Source organism: Rissa tridactyla, chromosome 1 (genome assembly GCF_028500815.1).
Source record: "Rissa tridactyla isolate bRisTri1 chromosome 1, bRisTri1.patW.cur.20221130, whole genome shotgun sequence".
Classification (NCBI taxonomy): domain Eukaryota; kingdom Metazoa; phylum Chordata; class Aves; order Charadriiformes; family Laridae; genus Rissa; species Rissa tridactyla.
The window spans coordinates 12,393,260-12,416,302 of record NC_071466.1 but is presented as its reverse complement, the minus strand read 5'-3'; the positions used below and the strand labels follow the sequence as shown (position 1 = coordinate 12,416,302).

The 23,043-nt window shown below is 41.7% G+C and overlaps 1 protein-coding gene across 3 annotated transcripts in view; it reads right to left on the bottom strand.

Moving 5' to 3' along the window:
- Positions 1 to 22,196, bottom strand: part of LOC128909812 (N-acetylated-alpha-linked acidic dipeptidase 2-like) — a 38,430-nt gene extending 16,234 nt beyond the window's left edge. Inside the window, exons 1-13 of one of the 3 annotated variants that reach the window (XM_054202079.1) lie at positions 22,063 to 22,196; positions 20,386 to 20,497; positions 17,179 to 17,365; positions 15,662 to 15,763; positions 14,733 to 14,858; positions 13,878 to 14,064; positions 10,711 to 10,804; positions 10,332 to 10,430; positions 8,067 to 8,159; positions 7,368 to 7,483; positions 6,844 to 6,926; positions 4,024 to 4,087; positions 1,025 to 1,092 (exon numbers count right to left, since the gene is read on the bottom strand). In XM_054202079.1, coding sequence (XP_054058054.1) covers positions 1,025 to 1,092; positions 4,024 to 4,087; positions 6,844 to 6,926; positions 7,368 to 7,483; positions 8,067 to 8,159; positions 10,332 to 10,430; positions 10,711 to 10,804; positions 13,878 to 14,064; positions 14,733 to 14,858; positions 15,662 to 15,763; positions 17,179 to 17,365; positions 20,386 to 20,497; positions 22,063 to 22,144 — 1,413 coding nt within the window. In that variant the 5' untranslated portion in view covers positions 22,145 to 22,196. Of the gene's footprint in view, positions 1 to 1,024; positions 1,093 to 4,023; positions 4,088 to 6,843; positions 6,927 to 7,367; positions 7,488 to 8,066; positions 8,160 to 10,331; positions 10,431 to 10,710; positions 10,805 to 13,877; positions 14,065 to 14,732; positions 14,859 to 15,661; positions 15,764 to 17,178; positions 17,366 to 20,385; positions 20,498 to 20,584; positions 20,681 to 22,062 lie in introns of those variants that run through there. The other 2 variants (XM_054202088.1, XM_054202098.1) reach the window with 2 other exon arrangements.
- Between the last annotated feature and the right edge of the window lie 847 nt (positions 22,197 to 23,043).

The following is a 23,043-nucleotide window of genomic DNA, read 5'->3' as shown; positions in this document are numbered from 1 at the left end:
CATGGTGAAGAGCTTCTTCCTAACGTCCAGTCTGAATCGACCCATCTCTAGTTTTAATCCATTCCCTCTAGTCCTACCATTCCCCGACATCCTAAAAAGTCCCTCCCCAGCTTTCTTGTAGGCCCCCTTAAGATACTGGTAGGTCACTATAAGGTCACCTGGGTTCCCTTAATATCAGGAGGAAAAAATAGTTTGAGAGTTCTGCATGTACAAGAGTAGACAACCACACTTGCCCAAATGAATCTCATCCTAAAGGTACCTATTTCTACTCATTGCCTTTAAAGGCAGCTTATGTTGCTTGTCAGACAGAGATGTCTTCCCTGAATTGAGAAGAACCCAGAGCTAAGGATAGCGACAATGGCTCATGTGAGGTGCCTAATCTGGTTAACTCCTCATATGGCCAATGAAGTTCTATGCTTTAATGGATCACAATCTTTCAGCCTTATGATAATTCATCCTGAGAGGTGAAAGCAAAGGAGACATGATTAGACCACTTGTAATCACGCAAATCCATACACCTGGCCTGTTGAAAAACCCACTCAGTTTTTCAGTATTTATCACAGTATTTCAGGGGCTCAGTGAAACATGAAACAGATTCAGGGGGAACAGACAGAGAGAAAATGGTAGCTACCCAATGTGAAAATTAATAGATTCTCTTTTGCACATGAAATGGAAATTTAAAATGCAATTTACTTCCTTGAATGTTTATCACTTTAGAGAACTGATCTTGCTCAAGTGTTTTATCATCTTGGTTTAATTATTTATTTTTTTTTACTATATATTACATATAATATTCCACTTATGTCAGTGACACATTTCAACCTTTCTAAGAACACCAAGGAACTGTGAGCCTGGACCGTGTACCACTGACGGGATGTTTTGCTATTGATTTTGGAGTGATCAAGATTCTTCCAGCGCAGCAATAAGATAAATCCAACGTTATTCAATAACCCAATTTTATCTAATAAACTTGCAGTTTTACATTCTTAGAAAGCCACAAATAATAGATACTCTAATTCTGTACCTCTTTTGTCAGATTATACACCAGTTTGTAGAGAAGCGGGGTGCAGTCAACTCTTAATGTGTAGTTACCTGAAAATGAAACAAAGACACGGAAAGCTTTCCTTCACGTACCAGTGGCGTTATCTTCTTAACGGATTAAACCCTGAAGTCCTGTCTTAGGCAAACTTCTTGAGTCCAAGGCAAGAATTTATGTCTACGCCTCAGAATATACACAGAAATAGACTACTTGGTCACATTGTGTAAGCTACTGCTACCGCACGGCAATGATGCATTGGTTCTAGCACGTACACAGTAATGTAATTAAGCCTTCCCACCCGTCTAAAATACGCCCAACTACCCCTCGTTAGCTACAAGGCATTGTCACTCAGGCACTCCCTGAAGCTTGTGTTAAACAGAAGGCAACGGTAACATTCTTCTTGTAGTCGGGTGTTAAAGTTAGTGCATCCAGGAGCTGTGCGGGAGGAAAGATGTATTCCCTGCAAGATGTTCTAAGTTTTCCAATGCAGCTGCTTCTTCTCTTATCATAAAGAGTATTTTTTCGATGTTTTTGCAGACTGTATCTGAGTGACAGGCCACCTTCTGAGTAAGACATTTGGCATTTTATATTTCAGGACTAAGTCCCACCCAAACAGGAGGCAATGAAGAAGCAGAGTAATGTTTTCATCTACTGCCTCCTAAGCCTCCCCGTTTACCACCACGCTACGGCTTTTACACTTTACCCCCATGAGGTTTCCACACCCCCTGCAGACTATGTTGAGCTAGGGACATATCTCATACCGAAATTGTCAGTTACAGCCGCGAGAGCCCCATCGCAAAGAAACTATCGCCGCTTTTGAGGCAGGCAGGAGTGTAAAACAGTCTTCTCTATAGGCTCCAGCCACCACACAGCCGCTGGGCGACCCCCCCTGCCCTCAAATACAGATGACACCACAGAGGGGAAGAGGGGTGAGGAGGCTTGGACATAGTAACACATAACCTCTCAGATAACGCTGTTATTGGGCTTTGATATGGCTGTCGATCTCTGGGTCATCCTTTGCACAGTGTGTACTTAGAAAAGGACTGGAATGACAATTACAGAAAACCCCACGGTGATGGAAAAGATACTAGATAATGTTAACAATGTTTTCAAGGAGAGTCTGTATTTGAGAACTGGAAATTAAAGTCACAAAAAATGCTCAAAAGGAGGAGCCGCTATTTTTCTTTTCATTGCTAAAGGACAACGAATAGAAATAACCTGCTGTCCAAACCGTGGCATAAGAAGTGCTGTGGACAATGTGGAGAATGCCAATAAAATAAAATAAAATTGGCAGAGTGCATGGATGCTATACCTCTACAGGGGATTTTACTGCTCAGTCAGGTGAAAGATGTCCAAGATCCTTAAAACAGTACACTGAATACGGTGTTCTTATCCTTATTACATACTTCTTTTCCAGTGCTTTTACTTTCACATTTTCTTCAATGCATAAAGCACGAGACATGTTTGAATAATCAAGATTTGGAAGAAAATTGTTAAGGCAGCAGCATGTTGGCTGCAAACCAACTCAAAATGTGTGTTACAATCCATGCTGAGAATATGAAGCAGTTGTAAAGCTATTATTGCATTCGTGAGATCTTCTAGGCGTGAAATTCTGCTCTACTTTTTACACAGCGTGTAGGCTGCATAATTGAAGGCACAGCGCTAACCCTCCCTACACCTCAACTCCAACCGAGCGTTTAGAAACTGGGTTTGGCTTTTTTTTCCTTCCAGTCCTTTTGTGACAGACAAAATTTTCTGCTGACAGGAATAAAAAGAGTTCTTCAGTATGCCTGTTGATATCCATTTTATCTGTGAACACAGTAAGCCCAAACAAGTCGGGTTTAACATGGGAAGAGCAATGCCCTAAATAACTGAGCTTATGATCCAGCTTCACAGGACTCTACTGACTATTATTTCAGCACAGACAACAGCAAATGTAATAAAGCTCAGTATAATTTAAGGATTTTGTGATTTAGGTCATGGCGTTGGACCCAAAATTCAAAGTCCGGTTTCTAAGCAGCCTTCCTGTATGACAGGTTCTTCTCGTGATCTGAAGGGCATAGTAAACTGGATAATGGTGGACCAGGTTTTTTGTAAAACACTCTTCGTAGAATCATAGAATCATAGAATTGCTGAGGTTGGAAGGGACCTTTAAGATCATCGAGTCCAACCTTTAACCTACCCTGACAAAAGCCACTTCTAAACATGTCCCTAAGTGCCCCATCTACCCTTTTTTTAAACACCTCCAGGGATGGTGAATCCACCACCTCCCTGGGCAGCCTATTCCAATGTTTAATAACCCTTTCAGTGAAAAAATGTTTCCTAATATCCAATCTAAACCTCCCCTGACGTAACTTGAACCCGTTTCCTCTTGTCCTATCACTTCAGCGCTTATTTTTCCAGAGGAGCCTTGCCATAATAGATACGTAACTCCCTCCATATTCACCCTGCTTATAGCAATGGACAAAGGTGACCACCCTGGCCCAAAGCACCCAAATGGGTCCCACCCCCACAAAATGTAAGCCTAAGGTCTCCACACAAACGGTCTTAAGATGATAATAAATCAGTGTCCCGAAATATTATCATTCCACCGGGAAAGGAGCTGGAGCTGCAAACAGAACAAGCAGGAGGGGCCTGTCATATATTCAAACTGTAATTGTAAATTAAAGCTAACGCCGTTAAGAGAGAGTTTAACAATCAGACTGCTCAGTTCATTAGCAGAGAATACTAAACTCCTCCAGAGGAGACATGCTGGACCCCAGACACGTGGGCTGCAGCTCATGGGTGGTGCTCTTTGCAACAAGAAAGCAAATGAGAATTTAAATTGTCCTCTCTCTTCACTCAATTCTGTATTTGCTACACTCACTCTGAACATCACATTATCTATCTTATGTTCGCCATCTCTGGATGCAATAAATAGTAAACAGGGAACTACTAAAATTGACATCTGTGAAGTAAAGCGAGTTTAAAAACAAAAGACACACCTTCTATAGAAGAATCTGTGTTGATGTAAGCAACCGCCCGCTCCTGGAGGACTCTGGCGTTTTCCTGGGGTTGTAAAAGTGTAATTATTACTTTCAATTATTCACATTTTGTCAAGAGTATGTTAAGCGCACTGTTCTTTACAGCATTACCTTTAAGAACCCAGTCAGGATAAGCAGCACTATGTACCTTGCTAATTATATTAATGTTTGAGGATGGGTCGATGACCCGGGCATATGAAATTCACTCCCGCTTTCTGGGACTGAATTTGTTGCGGAAAACATCTGCAAAACGTTAAGTGCTGCCTGCTGCATCACACGGGAGCAAGATGGAACAGGAAAAGTACTGAACAGCATTGTAACAGGGTAAATTAAGGTTATACATGTATTTTAACTCTGCACTTGCAGGGCTTTTTGCACACGCAACATGTGACTGTGGGCTCAGCTCAGCCAGAATTCCTCTTTTATAATCCCTACTTATTCCTGTGAGTTCCCAGCACTGAACTCAGCTTTAACACCGCTAAACCGAGTGCTGCTGTCATTTCTACACTCCCCCCTTTCAAAAAGGGATGAGTCAAAGCACTGACATTTCCTAGTCTAACAAATTTAACCGACTGTTTTGAGTCAACCAAGCACTGCTTTCATGCTAAATATATACACACGCGCGTTTAATTTTTTTGGAAACGGGTAATTATGTTTGAAATTGGTATTCTAAGCAGTAAGTGGTATTTTAGTAAGTCTTGGCTTTGTGGTAGATATTCTAATTAGGTTAGTAACTGCTATTTGATTCATTCAATTTGTAACCCAACTAATCATTTGTAAGTCATGTGAACTAAAAACTGGATCGGTAATTGATAACGTCATAAATAAACTGACATCTTTAAAACAAACAGCAGTGGAGATTCTGCAAAAGAATATGAAGGGAGGGAGCAAGCCTGTATATGTACACAGAAGGTCTTGCATATATGCAAAAGCATGTTTGCAACATAAAGGAATTCCTTCCTTTACGAACAACGGAGATTGTCTACGTAACAAAAGGCTGCGGCCACAGTTGCAGAGTCTTTTTGTTGCGCAGAAGACGGTGAATATCATGGGTTAATTCACCTCAAGATTTAGTCGATGACAGATCTGGCAGCTGGAGAAAACATGAATGCGAGCTGTGAGGAACGTCCCTGGAGAAACCGAATCTAATTTAGGTGTCAAAAAGGAGGAACGCACACTACCAGGATAAAGCAAGAAAACAATAATATAAAAACATTGAGGTTCAAACATGAATTGTTCTCCTGGCTTTCTGATCTAGTACAGCTGCTTTTTCATGAAATATGGAATGAGAGATTACTATATATTAAATTATTAAACCAAAAACATTACAGAACAGCCGTAGCAATATGTGAACAACCCAGACACAAAAAGAACGCCTAATTTATTCATTACTTGCTCAAGAGAAATCGATCTTTTAAGTACCATTGTTTCATATTCCTCATAGTTAAAACCACTGTGTGTTTTTTCTTGACAGCATCTAAATATGTGCACAGATACACAGACAAAGAAATCACAAATAAATTTTTATACACAGTATACTTTTGTTACCGCTGGAGTTCAGGTGGGATGAAACTGAATTGCCAGCTCTTTAAAATCTCTCAGTAAATGATTTAAAAGATAATTTAAATTATGCTTTCTTCATGTAATATCTCATAAACCAATAATAAGACGCCTACTGCAGGTAGAAGTCGAACAGTTTATGGAAGAAAGAATTAGTGGAAATCCAAAGGAATAGAAATCTTGGCTTTGTTAGCAGCAGAATTATGGAATCCCTTTAGTGTTTGGAAGCACGTTTCTGGTTTTGTTCCCTTCTCTGAAATGTGTCATTTTGCTATGTAATGTTTTGCTTTACTGTAATACATGCCAATAAACTAAAAAAAAAAAAAAAAGATTAGAATACTTAATTTTATAGATTTTGAAAGCTCTATCCACATATCTAAATATAACCTTGTAAATAAAATTCTGACAGAAGAGCAAGACAACACGTTTCTGTTAAACCATTCAGTACTAATAAATCGACACAGTTCGGCAGAAATGTGTTTCATCAGACAATTTTCCGCCTGCTCTATTTCTAACTTGGATTTTACAGCCAAAGCAATGACACCTCTGGTAAGACCTGTATTTCTTAGCGGGGCTGAACAAAGCCACTTACAGGGTTAAGAACTGACCATTGCCCGACAGGGAAAGGAAGAGAAAGATATTCAGAACCTCACTTCGGAATTTCTCAACATCCGACCATCGGGCAGGAATATAGTCAGAGACCCCACTACAGAATTAATCAATTTTCCTGCCCCTGAGATTCTACAATACTGGAAATTTCACAGGAATTTGGAACTGTTCACTCATAGAATACCTTCCCTTTCGTTTGCCCAGGAGGATTAATTCCCACACAAAGGGCTTGGAGTTCTTACGGACCACAGGTACGTGATCCGGACTGTAGTTTACAGAAACTAAGGAATTTCTCAAATAGAAAGTTAGAAAATAAACCAATTCAGGTTATATAAAATGCTATCCTTCTGTTAAATGAAGGGATAGATTTCCACACAGAGACCACTGAGAGACATCAGCTTTGAATCAAGAGTTAGTGCACTTATGCTGTCAAAAGTTACGTAGGCAATTTGTATAAAATATATGAGGGCCTCACAGCACCTGAAGGAGTCTCCTGAGCTCCAATTTTATCTTGGAGCTACTGATTGCGTCTAGGAATAGATGCCACTGGGTACTGCAGCTGCCTGCAACAGACTTTCAAGTGTTGCTTTCTTTGCACTGTTTTTTATTTACCTCAGCCCATTCTGTGGAACCCAACAATCCAAATTCTTCTGCGTCCCAGCTAGCAAAAATAATAGTTCGCTTCGGCCTCCAACCTGCAATCACATAGTTAAGCTTGAAAATTCAACTTAAAGTTAGAAAGTTTTGTGAAAAATCACCACGGTTAATTGCAATAACTTTAAAAAAATAGCACCTAATTGATATAGCAGTAAAAAAAAAAAGTCCTCTCTAAACTCCTTAGAGGAAGACATTATTGCAGAGGCATTTCTTCGTAATGCAATATTTTCATTCCACACAACCAAGAGGGTACTATTACACCGATGAGAGACGTGAGGGAATAAATTCAGCCAACGAAGATGCAATGCTACATATGCATCTCTTAATTGAATTTGCATCTTTCATAATGAGAAATACAACTTTCTGCGGAGGTGAAAAGTTAAATCAACACAACTGCTTGTGCTGGGAACACTCAACGCAGTTCTACAAAGCTGCTGTTTTCCTTATCCATCATTTTATGTCTGCGATAAGTAAGTTACCTTCCATCTTCATTTTACCAAAACTCCGTACAACCTCCTGCAGAACAGCTGCACCCGTAGTTGGATCGATACCGCCAAATACCCAGGAGTCTCTATGGCCCCCTAAAATAATGTATCTGTCTGGAAACAAATACACAACGTCAAGCCTTAACCAAAAATGCATTTAGGTTACCTGTATTTCATTTGATTGCATCCCTACTTCTTTCAAACGAAATATGAAGTTTGATACCAGTGCTACAAATTTACTCTTTAAAGTAATCTGCAAGTATATACATAAAGCCAATAAATATTTTATATACATTTTTCCACTTAAGAAGTTTTTCGTGTACACGCCCTGCTACTGAGTATCACCAATAGTATGTTGAGGTCCCAAATCATCCCTAGTTTTCTGTACTTTGCATTGTGTTCATTTTTGCAAAGGCAAAATGTCTGAATGATGTAATGCAATCTGAGAAACCTACTGTAAAATGATAGGCCTTATAAAAAAATTCCCTGACATCTGTCATTCCAGCATTTACATTCAAATATATTCTTGGGAATGACAATGAAAAACAGTGTGTTGGGAGGGACAGGACAACTATTAAAGTTTTCTCAGGTTCGTTATGATCTGGCTATCTAAAAAACTTGAAGCTTCTTGCAACATGAGAACAATTTATCAAACACAAAATAAAGAAGGAATTAAAAGCCACAAGCACTCACTGCTCACCCGGTTCCACAGCTCCTCTGAGGATGCCAATGATGTTGTAAATTCGTGTTATTTTATTGCTTGTATGAACATGCATTCTGACTTTTCTGAAAGGCAAAGCAGTATAGAGTAACCATTTCTGACTGAGAAGGCAATAAGAAGTCAATGCAATAGCTTGTAAGCCAGAACGTTTGTGCTTCCAGCACCGATCATGCTGTATCAGTGTCCCATTGTTCACTTCAGGTTAACCTCCTGACAGAAAGACGCCGTAGAAACAACAACCCTATGAAGTGGGACGGTCTATAAACTTTCAAACGTTTACAGAATTTATTGTACTGTTTTTTATGGCAGCCAATAGGATAATTGTGTATTAGAGGAGTAAGTTGAAAAGCATATACGGTAATGAATTTTGACCGAAATTATAATTGTGGATATATGTACTTTTATAAAGAATACACTTTGGTTTCATAGCACAATTCCGTGTTATAAGATAGAACTTGGAGAGAAGGTCGTTAGAAATATTCATCCAGGAATAAACTGAAATCTCTGTTTAGGACCCCAGATCTAAGTGATCAAGATTTGTCAATCCTCCATCCCCCTCCCTCCTCCCCGCCCCAGTAAAACCTACTTTTGAAGTTTTATAAAAAGGAAGGAAATTCAGGTATTAGGAGAGCTAAAAATAATGTAGTATTCAGCCCATCTTAACCCGTAGAAGAAACAAAGCCTCAAGTAATGCTTTTTTTCGTGTCTGGCAAAACACCAGGAGTTTCACATTTGAAGTTATCTTTTCAGCAGCAAATCTGCATAGCTGTCAAAATCCAAACCTACTTCAGGACAGCTGCTGGATCTTTGCCCAGACAATAACTGACACCAGTGCCTTGGGCATCCATATACTTGCACACTTCCCATGTGCAAGTGACTTTCTACCTAGACTCAAAAGGCTCATTTTTATACGGAGCTACTCTGAGAAGGAAGTACACGTAGGATTAGCCCTGTTGTCCTATCAAGCAGGAACACCTTAAAAAGTGCATTCAAAAATATTTCCCATGTATGTGTCTCGTGGATGAATCATGTTGTTTCTTTTCTCACTGTTGCTCTTCGAGACATTCCAAATAGCACCCCGCTTATGTCAAATATGCTTTCTTATTTATTTATTCTTACTTCATTCATTTTCAGCTAGTGTTAAAGCAGAGCAGAAAAGAATAATGACCACTGAAGTCTCTATAAAATTATGTATTCAGACAGACTCTTGCAGGAGGTGGAGCAGTGATAATGACACACCATTTTTACACACTGTTCATCGTGGTCTGCTACCAGTCCTCATAGAACAATACCTCAAGTAAACTGAAAATATTTTTGTGTGGAAAAAGTGACGGAAAAGTGATCTTTAGCTTTATCTATCACAGCTTATCAGTTATAGACAAGGAAGGATGCTGTGACAGTCCCTGACGTCCAGTCAAACCCCCAATTGCCAAGTGCAATTGTTACGTGGCTTGGTCTGCAGGAGAGTAACTCCGTTAGTGCTGGAGACCCGGGCAGTTGTATTTCTCTGTTAGAGCTAACGAATGTAAACCACCAACACGGTATCGCTAATCCAACTGCTCAAAGGCCCGCTCCTCCCAAGCAAATCAGGAAGATATATGTCCCTGGGGCTCTTCCGTGCTGTTATTGTGCAGGGCTTTCAACCATGGGGCCTACCAGCTTCGGAGAACAGCTGATGGGCTCCCAAATCATCGCCACACTTCACAGCTCTAAGTTCACAGAAGCCCTGGGAGGCTTCCAGTGGAAAGGGAAACACACATAGAAGAGAACTACTGAATTATTAGCACTTCCGTGTTTGACTGCTACAGGCTCCCCTTTCCTATTGTCCCCTTGGTCATCAGAAACAGCAGAGAAAAGACCAAAGCATGAAGTGAGGGGGAAGTTTAGGGTTAATTCAACAGTATTAATAAAATGTCTACTTACTGCTATATAGCCATTTTTTAAACGCCTAGTGAAACAATGTCTGAACCTTAAAGTAAGGATTAAAGTTGGAATGACAGGGCTAGACCTATACCCTCTAAATCTGTCTGTCCGTTGACACCGGGGACGCTGAGCAAAAACATAGCTTTGATAATTTATTTTCAAATTCTAATAGCTACCACCAAATGTTTCACACTCAGAAGAAAGTCAGTTTCTCCAGAATCTCTCTAGATGTATTGTTTCACAATATTTTTCTTGTGGAGATTTTTTTTTTTTTTTTGGCAATATTTTATAAATAGGCAAGCGTTAAAACAGACCTTGTAGAAGAGTTGACTGCAAATCCTGGTCCTATGTTATACGACACATTGAGACTTCCCTTCCAGCTGCTGTCTGGAGCTGCACGTCCTCCCATTGCGCTGTTAAGTGAAACCCAAGACAAATGTAGTTGACCAGTAGGCTAAAACCTTAAATTGCCTTAATGGTTACTGCACCTAAACCAAGGTGGGTTTACAAAATTCTTAAAAACACTATGCCAGAAACAGTTTGCTTTGAATTTTCCACATTTTCTCAAGCACACATTACTTCAAAAGGACTATAAATACAAGTACAGCATAGATTTTACCACCTTAGCATAAAAAGATTTGCTGAACATTTGTGAATACTGACTTCAGGCGAGGAGGACCAATGTATACTCACCGTAATAATACTTCTGCATCGTGATATCCAATGGGATGAACTGGGATTTTGGGAATCCCTACACCTTCATTAACTTTATACCTGAAAGTGTACTCTGAGAAACCAGAACAAAACGTCAAGTTTGCAGCGTTCTTAGCAACTTTCACCAAACTGGAAATACTTTTGAGCAGTGCAGCCACACAGTAGCCACGAGCATGCATCGATTTTTTAATTCTTACATAATTTCTTAGACATTGTTTCTAGGAAACCAAAAGGTAATGACAGAGCCACAAACCCAAGAGCGCATCTGCACAATTGTGCATGAGAAGTCCCCACGTTTGATGCAAGGTTAGATTTGCTGTCCATCCGTATCGTTACATCTCCTCCAAGCTGACTGTGGGACAACCAAGCAGGTGTGTGAGGGGGAGACAGCCCCTGTGCAGCCTGTTTCAAGCTGCAGAGGACATCTACGGGTGGATTTACCTATGTAGAAGGCGGTCAATGTCTCTCTGAATCTGGTGGGCCGGGCACGCACAATCTGTTGGGTTTTTTAAGTATGGTGCTGCCTTATGCCCCCAACAATGGTCACACAAGCCAGTGAGCTTTCCAGGAGCACCCCTGTGTCCCCATCCCATTGGCAGACAGGACTGGTAGGCACTTTGGTTCAGACTGAGTTCAGGATGCCTACAAGGACAAGACAAGCACACGGTGCCAAGTTTCACAAGACTCCGGGTTACTGTTATTTTTAATACAGAAATTTTACTCCCTGTAAAGCGGATTTTAAATTGATTTTCTGCTTGGAATTTAGGATCAGCAAGGAAACATACCTCCAAGCAAAGCTATTACTCCTCTTTGATGGTAGACTATAATCTAGTTTAAACCGGTTCTTTTGAGAAACACAGCTATTTAAAAATGGTTATGGATTCTCAGCCATTTTCTACTGCTTCACCATCTGTAAACCTACGCACCCCGCTTTTCTAAAACTTACAAGGCTGGGATCATACAAAGAGATTTTCCTAAAAACTTACTTTCCCTTCCTAATTCAAAAGCAACCAGCTGAAATAAGCAGTTGACATGACAACTCCAACACGAAAAGGAAGCCTACACAGGGTGGAAGCAAGGACAGGTACCCTGGGAGGAACACAGAGAAAGTGTCCGAGCAGACAGGGAAGGGCAGGTTAGGAAAGCTAAAGCCCAGACAGAATTACATCTGGCCAGGGACATCAAGGGCAACAAGAAAAGCTTCTATAGGTATGTCAGTGGTAAAAGGAAGACTAGGGAAAATGTGGGCCTTCTCCAGAAGGAAACAGGAGATCTGGTAACCCAGGATATGGAGAAGGCTGTGGTATTCAATGACTTTTTTTGCTTCAGTATTCCCTGCCGAGTGCTCTAACCACAGGCAAAGGCAGAGACTGGGAGAACGAAGAACCACCCACTGTAGGAGACGACCAGGTTCGAGACCATCCAAGGAACCTGGAGGTGCACAATTCCATGGGACCTCATGAGATACATCCATGGGTCCTGAGGATGAAGTTGCTAAGCCACTATCCATCATATGGATATTGAGAAGTTATGGCAGTCCAGTGAAGTTCCCACTGACTGGAAAAGGGAAATATAACCCCAATTTTTAAAAAGTGAAAAAAGGAAGACCTGGGGAACTAAGGGCCAGTCAGTCTCTCCTCTGTGCCCGGAAAGATCACAGAGCAGATCCTCCTGGAAACTAAGCCAAGGCACATGGAAAATAAGGAGGTAATCAGTGACAGCCAACATGGCTTCACTAAAGGCAAATTGTGTCTGACAAATGTGGTGACCTTCTACAACGGGGTTACAGCGTTGGTGGGTAAGGGAAGTGCAAATGACGTCATCTACTTGGACTTGTGCAAAGCATTTGACACTGTCCCACACAACATCCTCCACTCTAAATTAGAGAGACATGGATTTGATGGATGGACCACTCAGTGGATAAGGAATTGGCTGGATGGTCGCACTCAAAGAGTTGTGGTCAACAGCTCGATGTCCAAGTGGTGGCCAGTGACATGTTCCTCAGATGTCGGTATTGGGACTGGTACTATTTAACATTTTTGTTGGTGACATGGACAGCCGGATTGCGTGCACCCTCAGCAAGTTTGCTGACGACACCAAGCTCTGTGGTATGGTAGATACCCTGGAGGGAAGGGATGCCATCCAGAGGGACCTGGACAGGCTGGAGAGGTGGGTCTGTGTGAACCTCATGAAGTTCAGCCAGGCCAAGTGCAAGGTCCTGCACCTGGCTTGGGGCAATCCCAAGCACAAATACAGGCTGGGCAGAGAATGGCTTGAGAGCAGCCCTGAGGAGAAGGACTCAGGGGTGTTGGTTGATGAGAAGCTCAACATGAGCTGGCAATGTGCACTCGCAGCCCAGAAAGCCAACCTCATCTTGGGCTGTACCAAAAGCAGTGTGTCCAGGAGGTCGAGGGAGGTGATTCTGCCCCTCTACTCTGCTCTGGTGAGACCCCACCTGGAGTACTGTGTCCGGCTCTGGGGCCCCCAACATAAGAAGGACATGGACCTGTTGGAGTGAGTCCAGAGGAGGCCATGAAGATGATCCGAGGGCTGGAGCAACTCTCATATGAGGACAGGCTAAGAGAGTTGGGGTTGTTCAGCCTGGAGAAGAGAAGGCTCCAGGCAAACCTTATAGCAGCCTTCCAGTACTTAAAGGGGAACTACAGGAAAGATGGGGAGGGATCTTTATCAGGGAGTATAGCGATAGGACGAAGGGTAATGGTTTTAAACTGAAAAAGAGTAGATTTAGATGAGATATTAGGAAGAAATTGTTTACTGTGAGGGTGGTGAGACACTGGAACAGGTTGCCCAGAGAAGTTGTGGATGCCCCATCCCTGGAGGGGTTCAAGGCCAGGCTGGATGGGGATTTGAGTAACCTGGTCTAGTGGGAGATGTCCCTGCCCATGGCAGGGGGATTGGAACTAGACAATCTTTAAGGTCCCTTCCAACCCAAATCATTCTATGATTCTATGATTTTATGACATACAGGTAGAATTTAGCCTTTAATAGGAAAATTAATAAAATAATTTTAAGCAGCTTTTTACTTTGCATCTGTGCTGAAAATAGATTAATTTCTAGCGCCACAATAACTTTCATCACCAACTTATAAATTGCTTGATGGCCCAGGGTACAGATCTTTCACTCACCTTTCGCAGGATAACCTGGTGTTAGAGGGTCCCCAGCTCCATTCAGGTTTAACACATTCCCACGCTGGGCTCCTCCGCCCGGAAGGTTCCAGCCATCTGGATAAGCATCTACTCCTGGGGCGCAGTAGTCAGCAGGATCTGAATAAAGTATGATCCCTTGGGCTCCTGCTAATATGGCATTTTTAACCTGTGAAAACACTTGCTTTTAAGAAAGGCCTTTTTTTTTTTTTTTTAATGCAAAAAGAAATGTGAAGGTTGCAATTTACTTTCATGGGGATATAGCTGTAGAAGTTGTATATGTGGAAGAGGGAAAACGACCACAGACTCAGGAGAAAAACAAACCACAGCAAAACACAGTATGTTCATTGTTTGCGTCACACCTTTAGTCATATCTCAAGGCTCTGAAATAAAGCACAGGGAATGAAACTGAGGCACAAAAACTGACCACTATCCCCACTGTCCCACTGTCACCAATTTTGTCAGAATTGTTGTCTAAAGTCAAAAGAATTAGTTACTCACTCTCCGCGCATCAGACTCCTTGTCAAATGCTTTACTTCTTCAAAATACTGCAGTTCCATGGATGAAAAGTATTAAAAGCCTTGGCACTATAAACTACTCAGTTCCCTAAACTAATCTCTTGCAAGAACTGCCTAAAGAGTTTGCAGTCATCTCAGTACCGGAAGATTAAAACATTCATCTCTTTTTATTGTTTTGGAAGTTACTCTTAAAATGCAGCCACAATGGACACGTTGCGGGCTTCCTTCTGCTCATGTGTTCCAACTTACGGCCTTCGTTAACTCCCACCGGCTCTACCCTCTCTGACCCACAGAGGGAAAAATGAAACACAAGCCTTACTTTGTTTCCTCTGAAAATCTTCCCATATCTGGCAATGACAATCTTTCCTGTACAGTTAATTCCCATTTCACGCTCCAGCTTAAAAAAATCTTCAGTGCGGCCATAATTCACATATACCAGATCTGCCTGCAGAGAAGAGCAGTTTCATGGCAACTGGTCATTCAACAAACAATATATCTGTTCTCAGAAATACCCAGTTGTATTCACTATGTATGATATAGTTATTTTTTTGCATTTCCATAAATGAGAACCAGTGCCCATAAAAACAATAGCAAAAGATTTCCCTAATATTCTATAGGATGCATTGGCTCAAACTCCTTACCTTTCTATATTACCCTTCACTTAACAGCAACCCGATAAACTGAGGCTGGAAATGAAGCCAATGTACTTTGCTAAACTGACAAACTTCTGTGGCCATGAAAAAATAGTGGTATCTCTTGCATACACAAACCCTCTCTATTACACAGTTTCATTCATCTACGCAACGCAAAGTTGTCCCTGACTTGCTCCTTCATGATGAATTATCAGATTAAGTGAATGACTTTTGTAGCCTTTGAAGACATTCACTTAATCCCAAATGTCTTCCAAATTGATTTATATATTGCTATTTCTACTTATGACTTCGGCAAGTCCTCTCCATACGATTGAGGAATGTGGAGTAACCTGAGGTGTATCCAGCGTTTTCCATAAAGATAAAAGCTTTTCACTTGTTATGTGATTTGCTCTTTTTGAGCAAAGCTCTTTTTCTAATCGGAGACTTCTAACCTTCACGCAACATGTGGCCTAGCCGTCCTTACGTGTTTTCTTATACTAATAGTTAATTAAAACTACCACAAGAAATCATTTGAGAAGTTGGAGAAATCTACCCCAGCGTTTCGCAATGTATGACTTCAGCTAATAATACTCTTGCATAATATTTTTTGTCTTACCTCTGGCTCCCCTTGTGCTGAAAAAGCATTATAAGGTGGCAGTATATCAGTAACGTTTTCATACCCCCGGGGAGGTGGTTCAAACAGCGACGTATTGAAAATCTATCAACCAATAACAGAAGCCTTTGGTCAAACACTCCACCTCCAGGCACAAGTTCATACACTAAGCTCAGTTATTGTCAGTGATATGCTAGTTTCCATAAATTGTTAGTAAAAAACACAATTCTGACTAGCGCACGTAAGTTCAAACAAAAAAACAGCGAGGGATACCTAGCTGAATTTTTATAACAGAACGCAGGTATGAATACAGAGATAGATCACTTGTCAGAAGGCACTGCCCGAACCTAAGCAAAGAAGTAGCTGAAAATTGCCAAGAGGTGGTAACGATAAAAAGACACCTAGCTCACCCCGGCCGTCGCAGGTATTTTTTGTGATTACTCTCCCCTGTATTATTATTCCTCTCTTCACCTCTTTGCTAGTTACGCCCCAGTTAAACGCGCTGCCTTTCATCACTATCACTCATGTAACACTCCCGTTGCCTCAAGGCTCATGTCCACTCCACTCATGTCCACTCAAATCTCACCTTTTGAGATTATAGTTGAGAGACTGTGTTAGGGAACTTCTGGAATAATTTCTCCATTCTTTCACCTCTAAGCTCGTGTCATCCCCGTGCACATATTCCTTAGCTTCTACCAGGGTTCCTCATCCCTACCTATGTGCTACGATGCTTCTCTAGCACTCCCATCGCCTCTCCTCACTCAGGCGCCATGTCAGATTTTACATTTACTTCTTTATTCCCCTGGGTGTACAAAATGGAGAAGGTGGCTCTAGAACACCTGTACATTATTACTTCCAACACTAACTTAGGAGACACCACAGGAAGCCAAAACAAAGCAGTACTTCCTACAATGGATAGTATCCGCGTGGCATTCCTTACCTCTCAGTGTGTTGTGGAAGCAAAAATTGTGCGGATGTTCAAGCAGAGTTTGGATAGGTACTTGGAAGAGAGATCTAACAAGGGTCACTAACGGGATAAATACTTGGAAAAGAGGTCTAATAAGGATTCTTAAAGAAACTAATTGCACCAAGTTCAGAGAACCCCCGAGTTGAAAACAGCCCGACACTGGAAGGATTGCACGCCTCGCGTACCTTTATTTGTTCTTAAACTTCCCTGTGCATCCACTTAAGGCTGTTTATGGAAACAGGATATTAGCCTAGATAGAACCTTGAGCTGAACCAGCAGGGCCATTCTTACACCTTATCATCTATTGGTGTTAATCGCAGCCTTTTGCCACGCATCCGCTCTCTGCTGCATGAGACACTGAGATTTCAGCCACTCTGCTGTTCTGTTACACAGTCTGGAAAATCATTTCTAAATATGAGTGAGCTCCCTTTGCACCGGATTTTTTATCATACTATAAAACACATGCTGGGATGAGCGGATGGGAAAACAGAGGAAGACACTGTTTCTTTAAAGAAGTCTTACATAAATATAGTTTAACCACTAAAAAGGTCACCTCGTTCCCTTGATCGTCAATTACTGAGATGTAGTTTGGCTGCTTTTCATTTGGGTATGAAAGCAGCACATCATAATGAACGAGCTCTGCGGAATCCAGTCCAAAATCCTTCCACTGGCCTTGAATTTGTTTGGCAAGAAGAAGATTCTGTTCAGTTCCTGCGAGGTGAGGCAACTTGGTAAACGAGCTGAAATGAAGCAGAAAAATGCAAGTGAGCAGCAAATGCAGAGAAGCACAATAGTGAACCCTGATCAGTGTGCGTAAAGCTTATCTTCAAGCTACACACATGGAAAGTAAGGTTTTACACTTAAAGTCTGAGCTGTATAACATGATTGTTTATCAGAGTCTGCATCGGCGTAAGCACAAAATGTAGTCGGAGCAGAGGATCTTTCCTGAGGCCTTAAGATAAATCAGCTGAACCTTTCTTTTCGCGTAACAGAAATAGCCACATCTACACACAAGCAACGAAGATCAGTGCCAAAGACATTCAGCAAAATACTATGAACAGTGTGCAAGGAGCAGAAATAAATAGAAAAAAGCTACACATTCAGAAAGCAATCCTCCAAATAATTCTGGTATCTGGTGATGCGTTTGTACATTTTTGGCATAACACGTACTAATACGTTCAACTTGAAAATCGTTATGTCAAATTCCCTGCACAGATTTGTTCTTTTTTTCTTAATCAAAAGCCTGAATAATAAAAGCTTTCTTAACAATATTTACATCCAGATCAGATATAACACATAGTGGTCATAAATAGTCAGAAACGACATCCAGCCCCTCTGGGCTACCCTACAGAAATCTGCCTACAATTTGTTTGGCCCGCTGAACAAATGAGTTGTGGTGAACACTAATCAGCCAGCTGGGTACCACGCACCAGCTTCAAACTCCCAGCAGGCTCCTTGTTATTGGCTGCCCCACAGATGTCAGATACCATTAATTACCATTAATTAGTGGTACCCAGTACCATTAGTAGCACTTCAACTTGTCAGTTCAGACTGTTTTCAACCAATGGAACAACTTGTTCTTCAGTATGCGCTTCTTCAGCTTCCAAATGAGAATGCTGCGGGAGAACATGGCCGAAGACTTGTTAAAGTCAAGGATGTTTCAGCCACTGTAACGTCTCCACTGACACATGTAGACAGTCATTTCCTTACAGAAGACAATCACCCTGGATCAGGGTGATCGTATAAACACATAGTAAAAAAATGCTGACTGTTCATAACTATCTTTGTGTCCTTCATGCGTTTGGAAACAGATTCCAGAAGGACGTTTGGTGCCCCTTCCAGGGACTGAAGTAAAGCTGACCCGCCCGCAGTGCCCCCAGATTATCCTTCTTGCCTTACTGAAAGATGGGCACAACATCAGCCTTTTCCAGCCACCAGGGACCTCCTTCAATCACCAGAACTTCTCATAGACAGCAGCCTTGCCATCATAACATCCAGCTCTTTCGGGTGAATCCCACCTGGCCTCCTGGATTTGAATGCACGTAGGTTCTCTGTGTAGACCACAACCTTCTGCTCTCTGCTGTTGTCTTTCCTTCTCTTTAAACTCTGCATGTATGTACTGAGGTTCAGAAGCAACCTTTGCCAAAGCTTGTTGCCCAGCTTCTTCTTGTGCTTTAATTCTCTAGAGTATTTTAAGTACCTTTTAATTCCTTAAGTACTCTAGTTTAAATACTCCATATGCCACCAGGAAAAATAGACTGAACAACACATGGTGCCTTTTTTCAGTTTTTCCCTTCCAAATGTCAAGGTGTCTGCATTTTCTGAGACTCAAAGTTTGTTTTCCCCACTTGATAAAAACAGATTTAGTGGTCTAAACAACTAAGAATGGTGATCAAAAATTCTTAAATTCACTTTTTTTCATGCTTTTAACAAACTTTCTGGATAGCGTATTAGTATAATTTTTCTGCAGTTCCTGCTTTTTATTTGAATTTGGGGGGGGGGGGGGGGGAACCAGTGTAAAACATTTGGCCCACCATCAAAGCAGGCAGACAAACCAGACACCATGCGTACCCTATGGCCAAGAAACGTTAGCATAATTGCAGAGCTATTTCATGCTGTCATCAAGCTCTGTGCTGCCCGGACTCTCACTCAAACATAATCTTCAGAAACCCTCAGTCCACTGAGAGGAACAAGTACAAAATAAGATAAGGCTTATAGACTTAAAAAGCTAATTGATACTAGAAATGAAACCCTTTAGTTTAAGAATAAATGTACAGAGACAAAATTTGTCAGCAAACCTTTGATGTTTATGATGCCGTTGCTGACTTACATACTGAATATCAGCATCTTACTAACCAGAGGTTATATTTGTTTACTTTTTGTGTGAATATATTTGTTCCTCTGTAGAAGATACAAATATGCACAAGAATGATTTTTTTTTTTCATTTCCAGTGAAATACACAGCAAAACAAGAAAGTATTTCTACATCCCTAGCATCTTAGATGTTTTGAAAGAACCACCTGGGTGCACTAGGATGCAAAAAAAGTGTATTTAATAACAATTGCATCGTGCAAGACTTTTAACCAACCACACACACACATTGCACCGGGACAGGGCCCTTCACCTTCTGAAGCAGAAGACAGGGAACAATGGGATCTCAAGCACCCAATTAACAGGACATTATCCAATCTGGCCACACTAAAGGGATTATCAGTTGTAACTACACATGCAACTCAGCGCCATGCAAGCTTTGAAGCATTTTGCATATATTAATTTTCTACTTTGACTAATTGGGTTATTAGCTGCTCAAACTGAAAGTCTAAGCGGGCACTGGACAGATTATCCATCAAACGTAATTAACAGCAGTCAGCGTATCCCAACCACAGCAAAATCACCTCAGTCTGAGACAAAGCGAAGTTACGCAATGTCAGAGTTTCGGACGCTTGTGAGGAGAAACCGGACGCTTACACTGCATGAAATCAAGACTACGGAAAATCATCCTAAAAAGCATGAGAAGCACTGGCAGTCACGCCCCTTGAGGGAAGCGCTTTTAACGGCACAACCACTCCAACAGGAAACTGCAAAAATAGGGAGAGGAGGACAGAAGGGCTGTGAGTCTCTCCCTTCTTGTACAAACCAAACACTTCCAAAGCACCTAAAGAGCTCTGCTGTCAGAGGCCGTTCCTTGGAGCTGACGTTCTCACTTGCTGGTTTTTGCGACTGATAAAGTTATTAAAAAACCAAGCGGCGCAGGCCTTACCGAAGGAATTGCTTGATGTTTTCTGCTTTCATTTCAGCCACAAGTTTCTGTCTCACGTTTTGATAGACATCTGAAGAGTTGGGCGTCTTCTCGGTCGGTTTCGTGAACCATCCTGAAAATTCGAAAAGTTCGAATTTGAAAAGCTTCCTGCTTAGCAAGAACCCCGCTCCTCACATATTTGAGCCCATGTGCAACCTACAGCACTGAACGGTCTCCCTAAAACCACGACAATGAACAGGGCTTAGAGCACCCTCTGTCAGCGTTTGCTGGTTCAAACATAGAAGTGAAACAGAAAAGTTAAATATAGTTCATTGACTGAATTGCCAAAAAAGGAACACATCAAGAAGAGCAGACCCTAAATATCTGGTAAATACAGTCCCCCTTTTAAGGCAGATTCACCTCTCATTAATTTTAAACTATAAATTCTCAGTTAACTGTTTGCAGTGGAAAGATTGAACTCCTGATACTCATGATGAAATTCCCTTATTTAATTTATACATATATTTAAAAATATGTGCATAAGAATATTTAAAGTGAAGGTCTAAGACTCAACAGCCGCCCTGCCAGCATTATAGCAGTTACAGATCTGGGGAACGGTGGGGTTAGTCTATTTAATAATTAAAGGAATAAAGCTAACTGTGACCCTTGTCAGTTTGAAAAAGTTAAAGATTTTTCAGTCGCCATAAATCTGACAGGAGAGAGCATATCAACTACATGAATGTGTCTTTAAAAAAAAAATTTAAAAAAATCCTTTTACTATTCTAGGTAGAAAAACCCCAAACTGGGAAAACTGTAATAACAAAGGCAAGCGTATGTGCTGCCGCATGCACAATACGTATGATCTGTTAGACTTAAATGCAATTGTAGGAACACTCTGAACACAACAGTGACGCTGGATCAGACCAAAGGTCCGTTTTTCCCACTATTCTGTTCTGGAGCATGGCCAAAAGATGATGTTCAGGGAAATGGATAAGAATAGCTCCAGCATCAGAAATTTGCAGCTCAGGGATCTCCTAAATCAAATTAATAGTTTTTATATTTAATAACCTTCATGGATTTTTCTTTCATGCTTTAGCCTTAGGTGTGTGCTACAACACAATTTTAAAAAGCACAGCTGCAGACATGCAATTTTAGACTCAAAATCAAATGCTGCAAGTGACTGCAGAAAAGAATCTAGTGTTCTAGTGAAGTTCATTGTACGTAATGGAAAATTCAGCAGCTCCACTCTTGGCTGTCAGTCAAAACTCCTTCTCCACTACATTCCGCCTTTTAATTTCTGAAATAGCAACTGAATAGGAGCATTTAAACACATCTTCAGCAAAAAGCAGGAAATACAAACAACAAAAAAATAATCCTGGAGGTTTTACAGTCACAGAAGTCTCAAACAGTTCTATTAATCTCTCCTTTTTGAATGCCTGACTACCCATTGCGGGAAGCTTTCAGTTCGCCAGGGCTCCTCTTGGGCTGAAGCACGCAGCCGTAATATTCCTCACTCCTTAAAGACCAAAACTGCTCGGGGAGAACAACCCTCTAGGAAAACAGTGGGACAAGTATTTTACAACATCCCTGAAAAGCCGGAAAAGCTCCCCGATGGGGAGTTAATCACAACAGGAGTGGCACGGAACTATCTGTAGAGGGCAAAGGCTGTGGGCAGAGCCCTGGGGTCTCTGTACTCACCTGCGAGAAAGCCCAGCAAGAAACAGCCCAGCAGCCCGGGGCAGCCCAGCCATGTGCAGAGGGTGCCCTTGCTCCTGGCCATATGGGCACCAGTGGCCGACAGCTCTGCAGCCTGCACAGAGGGCAGGCAAGCAGCTGCCTTCATCCTCCTCCTCCTCCTCCTCCTCCATCTCCTCCTCCTCCTCCTCCCTCGCCTCCTCCTCCCGCCCTCAGCCCCAGGGCTGCCCCCGGCTTCGGTGACTCTCAGCTCTCCTCCTGCCCAACCAGCCTTAGGCCTTGGATGACGATGATTTGGTTTTCTGAGTGCAATAAAACACTTCCATTTCTTCGTCTCACCCCCAAGACAGCTTGTTTGCAGCTGTATGTGTATCTCAGCATCAAATACGCATCTAGCCTGTACGCCAAGCAATGCATAAGGGCTAATTTCTACTAATTATCAGGACTTCCTGGTTTTGAAAGTTCCTGTTTTAGGCTTAATCACAATCAGTATTCGTTCCAGTGGAAGTGGCCAAGAAATGAAACGGAGGAAGGGAAAAATTGTTTTCTCTTTACCAAGGAAGCACTGAATTGCTCCTCTTTGTAATCCGTGGTTACATTAATCCTTGGCAAGCGATGAATACTTAGAGCAGCTCAGAATACAATTTAGATTAGCCAATGGAGCCACTTCCAAACGTCATCCAATTTGCAACTGGGAGAAGCTGCAAAATTATTTCCTGCGTTTTCTAGCTCTTTACCTTTTGGATTACAAGGTTCTTAGGATTAAGTTTCCCTAGTCTAATTCAGCCAAATCCAGTACCTCATGGGAAAGGATACATCGTCAGCCCACGGAAAAGTCACTTTCATAGAATCATAGAATCATCGCGTTTTGTACAAACTCACTCTGGCCCTGCACATCACTCCCTGCTGGTGAGTTCCCACACAGCTCCACGGAAGCCAAGCCTGATCTTTCTGGAACTGAGGACCTGCCCGTTTGAGACCAGT